General features: G+C 41.9%; 1 protein-coding gene across 1 annotated transcript; it reads right to left on the reverse strand.

The window, feature by feature from the left end:
* Nucleotides 1-1,467: 1,467 nt before the first annotated feature.
* LOC121879558 lies at nt 1,468-2,370 on the reverse strand. The gene is made up of 2 exons (XM_042386206.1): nt 2,108-2,370; nt 1,468-1,622 (listed from the first exon to the last, which is right to left on the reverse strand). The coding sequence occupies exons 1-2, from the start codon at nt 2,340-2,342 to the stop codon at nt 1,468-1,470; spliced, it is 390 nt and encodes a 129-aa protein (XP_042242140.1). The 5' UTR covers nt 2,343-2,370.
* Between the last annotated feature and the right edge of the window lie 4,467 nt (nt 2,371-6,837).

Here is a 6,837-nt window from a genome sequence, read left to right on the forward strand (position 1 = left end):
TATATCTCTGGCTTCTTTTGAAAGGATTTTATCTGAATCAAAGTCATCTTTACAGATTACTTTAAAACCTTCATTGGTGCTGAATATTCTTGTTAGTGGGACTTGCAATTTGTTGTAAGTGATTTCTGCCACTTTTCCCCTTCCAATAGAGTGTCCCTTATCTCTATGTTTTATTCTAATGCTTGTTGTCATCTTCTTGATTACATCTAATCCTACCTATAACACAGGGCTCCTGCCTGGGAGCAGTGACCCCGCCCCCCCCTCTTGGACGGGCGTCGGGCTCGTAGGGTTCTGCACCCAGGTTACCTGTGACTATAGTTATGTCTAAGAAAGTTGCCACCTACCGGTGACCCCCGGACAAGGGGTGCCCTGCACTATCACAGGTTCCCTTGCCGGATCGACCGTATCGCTAAGTCCCGCCTCCCGTTCAAAGAACGGAGTGCATGAGGGGGATGAAAAAAGGAAAGAAGAGGACTTAGAGAGTAGAAACAGCCTACCTACCACGCCACGTTCGGTTAGCCAATCAGAGCACCGCAGTAAACGTGCATGTATCACGCCACCGTGGGGCACCACTGATTGGCCAATCCAGGACGTAGACGCACGGGTAGTAGTCAAAATTTGGGGAGCCCAAATATTTGTTTTCCAGAAGTTGGAATTTTCCGTACAATCTGTGATGGTAATTACACCGTCACTATGTTGAGTAAGTACAATCACTAGGATTGAGTGTCCTATCACAACAAAGTTGCAGACTGCTCAAACATGCAGCAAAAGAGGCAGGTCTTCGCAGCTCCGGGTCCAGCAGTCAGGTATTAGGTAATGACCCTACTAATCTTTAAATAGCACGGCAACGGTCGGTAGTCAGGTCAGAGGGTAAGGTGACCCAACCTTCTCACCTGGTTACAAATCTTCTTAATTACAAAATTGTCCAGTTTGTACATGCCATTACTCAAATTCATGTTGAATGCTTTGGTATGTTTAATGAGACTAGATTCTATGATGTTCCTACTAGCAATTGAATTACAAGGTAATATTGAGGGGGCATTATCCCAGTCAATGCAATGCTTGTTATTCCTCAAATGAACAAACAGAGCATTGGATTCCTGGCCTGTCCTAACACTATATTTATGTTGTTTAAGTCTAGTTACACGAAAGCGCTTGGGAACTTCGTGTTTTCTTCTTTCCTCGTGGTTATCAGCATATACCTAGATCACGCGCACCTACAGTGATTTACTTGCATATACTGTATATGTATATATATGTATATATATATATATATATATATATATATATATATATATATATATATATATATATATATATATATATATATATATATATATATATATATATATATATATATATATATATATATATATATGATGTTGGGTTCCAGCATATTGTGCAGATTTGTATTAAAATCATGTAAATTTCTAGGATAAAATGGGAAGGTGAGATACAGTCAAAATTCTAGCACAAGAGTTGAGGAGTGGCAACAACACTCACCTCCAGCAATATCTTGACAACAGCGGTGGTGAGCTGGTGGGAGATCCTCTGGGAAGTGTCCAGCGTAATGGCCAGTTGACGCTGTTCCCGCTTGTCGTACACATATCTGGGTGGAGGTACTGAAAAAAAAAAGAATACACGCATTATTTAGAAAAAAAATTGCAGTTCCTCAAACCCTTAAAGACCCTTTGAATATAATATTGAACACGAAATTTCATAACTTACGATCTGTTGTGCATGATTTGAGGGGTGGTTAACGAGGTGTGTTTGGGGGAATGGTTAATGAGGTGTATTTTGGGAGTGGTTAACGAGGTATGTTCTGGGAATGGTTAATGAAGTGTGTTTAGGGCGTGGTTAACGAGGTGTGTTTAGGGAGTGGTTAACGAGGTGTGTTTAGGGAGTGGTTAAAGAGGTGTGTTTGAGGAATAGTAAATGAGGTGTGTTTCGGGAATGGTTAGCGAAGTATGTCCTGGGAAAGGTTAACGTGGTGTGTTTGTGGTAATGGATAATGAGGTGTGTTTGGGTAGTGGTTAGCGAGGCAAAGTATACACTCATTAGGTACACACACACAGTAGATAAAGTATCCACACACACACACACTCACAGATAAGGTTCCTTTCTGCCAACTTGATACACTTCTGTGAATGGACGTGGTGAAGGCAGCAGAACCACAGCAACAATAGGGAGGCCCACCACAGCAGGCGGCCTGTGGTGAGGGCGAAGCAGTGGCGGGGGCTGAAGGTGGCGACGGCGTGGGTGGTGACAGGGTAGGTGTGTGGTTTTTGGCGGGGGGCCTGAGGGATGGATGGCCCCCCTGTTTCAGTAGCCACCACCGCCATGGTTAGCTACCTACACGCCCGTCTCATGATTCTGAAAATCAACAAACAAAAATGTTACTTCTCTAAAAATAAACAAAAACAAGGCAGTAACATACCTGCTATAATTAATGAACCAGTCCTGAGCCAACTCCACAAGTCGTCCGCCAAGTTAACGTCAAGAAAGGAGACTTGAATCGTCAGGCGTCTCACCCGTATTGAACAGGGCACAATGATGCAAACGAGTGATCAACATTCTCCTTCAGTGGTGAATATATATCATCATTTTGTTACTTATTATTCGAGTAAATTCTCTTCTAGATTTAGATGCAAAATGATATTTAAATATTAATTTTTCCCTTTGGCTCCACCCGACACTGTTATAAGAAAGACCATCCCCTCCCCCCCTCCCCCCACTTGACACTATATCGGGGCTATCAGATTCTTAGAAAACCCGCGACGTATTTGAATTAGGAGACAATAAACTTACTCCCATATAGTCTACTGACAGACACCAAAATGTCAGAAGGTGTCCAGTCTTTGTTTACTTGGTAGTTGGGTATCTACTGTACTGTAAGCCCCGACCAGCCCCCACTGGTGCTCACCAGATCATAGGGAATAATGGCCGAACTCCCGATAACAGTCCGTCACTGTTGATGTGTGTGTGTGATAAATTATTTATATATTCTATACATATTTATGTTATCTAAATGTTATAAAAGTCTCAAGTTCCGCAAATAATGTGAAAATTGTGCGTCTGCTCCTCAACACGTGATCAGCGGTCTCATGTGTGTGTGTGTGTGTGTGTGTGTGTGTGTGTGTGTGTGTGTGTGTGTATATATATATATATATATATATATATATATATATATATATATATATATATATATATATATATATATATATATATATATATATATATGTAACAATATACTGACCACGTGCTGCGTGTTGTGAGCTTAAGCCATTCAACGATACATAACACTGGTCAACAGCCAAAATGGTTCACATATGAGATCATGCTCACACAACTAATTTCATATTGCTGAATTCGTATCTGATATTTGTTTTGTTCTATCAGACCAGGTTTTATAAAAAAATCAATAGGTACAATTATTTAATATTCCATCACGTGTCGTGCAAAAGATGAGATTATCTCATGTGACTGTGCCTTCATGACTAATTTCATATTAATGAATATTAATTGGATGTTTCATTCTACCATCAGACCTACTTTCTTAAAGAATAAAAAAAATAGTAAATATAGTAACATTATCGCGTCATGCAAGATACAATTTTAAACCTATCACAGATAAGCTCATAAAAAATTGTACCAAAAAACATAAGTTCAAATCCTTTATAATGACAAAATATGAAGTTCTAAAAGTGCTTCTGAACTTTACTCTTTCTCTTGTACAGCTTGCTCTCTTCTCGTTGCAGTGTCCAGCAATAGTCGCCCATCATGTTAGGACTGAATTGTCCCTGATATCTGCTCTCCATTATGGCGATATCTTGATGAAATCTTTCGCCGTGTTCATCACTAACGTCTCCAAGGTTACCTGGGAAAAATTCAATATGAGAGTGGAAAAAATGCAATTTCAAGGACATCCTTGCTCCCAATGCATGATAATTCTGAAGCATGGTTGTTACGATTTCTTTGTAGTTGTCAGCACGATAGTTTCCAAGAAAATTCTTTGACACATTGACAAATGATTCCCATGCTTTTTCTCCAGTGGGTTCAATGTTTTGGTGAATTCGCTATCATTAACTAGTATACGAATTTGTGGTCCATTCAAGACACCTGCTTTCAACTTGGCTTCGGAAACCACACCACCTAGTTTCTGAGATAAGTATAGAGTCCCAGCACCGAATTGATCCATAGCTTTGATGAAATTTTTAGCCAAACCGAGCTTTAGATGCAGTGGAGGCAAAAATATCTTTTCTGGATCTACAAGCGGATTGTGAGCACAGTTAAACCTTCCAGGCGCATCTCTTGGTCTTGTCGGCCAATCCTTTCTCACATAGTGCTCTGCATCAGCTCTGCTGTTCCACAAGCACAAAAAGCACATGTGCTTTGTGTAGCCACTCTGAAGGCCCAATAGTAAACTGATGACTTTGAGATCGCCACATATCTTCCACTGGTGTTTCTCATACTCTATAGCAGCCAACAGAATTTTCATTGTTTCATAGCTCTCAGTCATTTTTGTTGCGTGTGCTATTGGGACAGATGGAAGCCGATTGCCATTGTGTAAAAGAACAGCTTTCAGAGAGTCTTTTCCTGAGTCTATAAACAGCCTCCAATCCTCTGTCTTGTATGTTTCAGACTTGCAGAGTTGTTGCATGAGAGATACTGCGTCCTCGCAATAACAAAGGTTGTTTGCCATCTTGAAAAATACAGACAGCTGTCTATGTCGGCAACGCGATGTAGTGATATGCACTCCATCTTCTAGCAGGTTATGCTGCTTTAGTCTGGATCCCAAAACTTCAGCCTTTTCTTTGACAAGTTTAGGTCCCTGATGAGATCATGAAGCGCTTCTTGAGTAAATAGTTTAGGCCTGGTATTTTCAGAGTCATCCTGGTAGTCGTTTTCCATTGAGATAGAGGTAGAATCGGAATCACTCAATTCTTGTTCAGTCGGTGGATTTGGGACTGGAAGTTCAGCACTGTGCGGTACTGGTCGGATTGCAGAAGCAATATTGGGGTACTGTACCTTGCCTCGTGTCTTGATTTTTATTCCCTTAATATTTGTGAGACAGAAGTAGCAGTCACTACTGTGGTCTTTAGGTTCACGCCATATCATTGGTACAGCAAACGGCATTCCTGAACTTCGTTTACCACACATCCACTCGCTCAGGTGGTTAACACAAGACTTACAGGCTACATGAGGTGCCCATTTCTTGTCTTGGTCACCCAAATGACATTTGAAGTAACTTTTGTAGTTCAGTCGAACAGCTTTTGTGATTGGTTTCTTGAGGCTACCAGGAGTGAAGGCACCACATATGTAGCAAAAACTGTCAGCACCGTTCACACACTTGCGACGTTCCATGTTTTGTTAATTTCAGAGTAATTACAAATCATGCAGGTGTAGATATGCAATATCATGAATCAGCAAACTGAAACAAACAAAAAAGCACAAATCAGGACAAAATAATTGCATAAGTGGAGCCAATGAGCATATAAATTACTGTATGAATAGCATGGTACACTAAATATATAGATATGCTGGTTCTGGAAAACTGAGCCTGATACAGCTATACGAATGTCATAATTGAATTCAGCACATACAATTACACTAGACTCAGACTGTTTTGATCCAGAACCATGAGAATTTTTTTTTATGTTGACCAGTGTATAATAGGAACCAGTGAAGATCAATGGCATAATGGTGGCACAGCCAGAACTGAGAGCCATGGAGGTGATGCAGCAACACCTGCGGGTCGTACATGTGCCTAACAGCTGTCCACAACACAACACTTCTACCACACCTGGACCAGGCTATCCAAGGCAGACACAGCGGATTGTTTATCACGGAGTCGGTAGTACTGCGAGTCATGTGATTAAATACGGGCGGGGACCTGTGGTATTCGGTGTGATCCTGACACTTAAGTTATCAAGAAAAGTGAAGGTGTGTGAGCGCGTCATATATGGAATCGATATAAATGATCCTACCGCTTTCTCCTCCACACCTTTACTTTCCTCTAAACCCCAGAGTCACATACGGCAACAGTTACATAAACAGTTGTAGCTGCAGACTTGGCTGCCACTCCTACAATTTGCAATGGTGTGAATAAAAGTGGAGAATGGACGCCTCCGACTTTCCATTTTATAGACTTGCTATTCCAAGGCTGGGTCATAAAATTCAATGTACCACCAAGTGTGTGACGGTGTTCTCCACGATTACAGATTGTGGTATGTTTAGGTATTTGCATATTTTCGCGGCCCTGGCACTAGTGGAGGTCCCCGTGGGTGTGGGGGGGTAGTCGACACGGTATAAATGTCCACGACGTTACCTTACAAGCGGGAGACCGCTAATGGCTAGCATTCCCAAAGACCTGTCCCGGGATTCGTCTCGACCCCTTGTCCAAGGTTGTGATACTGTCCTGGTTGGTGTCCCAAGCCGGACCCTACACTGAAACCTGTCGAGGAAGGGCTCGCAGCACCAACGAATGATCCACGATAACATCCTGTCGCGTTGCGTCCCGTCTTGTGGGAGTGATTAAGAGGGGGGTCCATATTTTGAGGCGAGGTGTAAGTTTAAGTATGGTCGATGTTTGAAAGTACTGTACAACTTGGGAGGAGGGTTTAGAAGTGATACATGGAAGGTGACAATAATTGGATATTTCTTTTCACCATCTGACACACCCAAGTAGAGGACGCCACATCGCCCTCATCTAAAAACCACAATCCCCCAGAACGTCAACCGCAATCATCCCGGCTGTCATGTCCACTACCACAACTGTTAGAGAACCACACATCACCAGTATTACTACAGTCACAACAACCACCACAACCCCCAGAG

This window comes from Homarus americanus, unplaced genomic scaffold, assembly GCF_018991925.1.
Source record: "Homarus americanus isolate GMGI-L3 unplaced genomic scaffold, GMGI_Hamer_2.0 scaffold19167, whole genome shotgun sequence".
Classification (NCBI taxonomy): Eukaryota; Metazoa; Arthropoda; class Malacostraca; order Decapoda; family Nephropidae; genus Homarus; species Homarus americanus.

Coding starts and splice junctions, on each gene's coding strand:
- LOC121879558 (XM_042386206.1), bottom strand. CDS start 2,342: ATGGCGGTGGTGGCTACTGAAACAGGGGGGCCATCCATCCCTCAGGCC. Junction 1,623..2,107: donor GGCAGAAAGGAACCTTATCT/GTGAGTGTGTGT, acceptor TTTTTTTTTCAG/TACCTCCACCCAGATATGTG.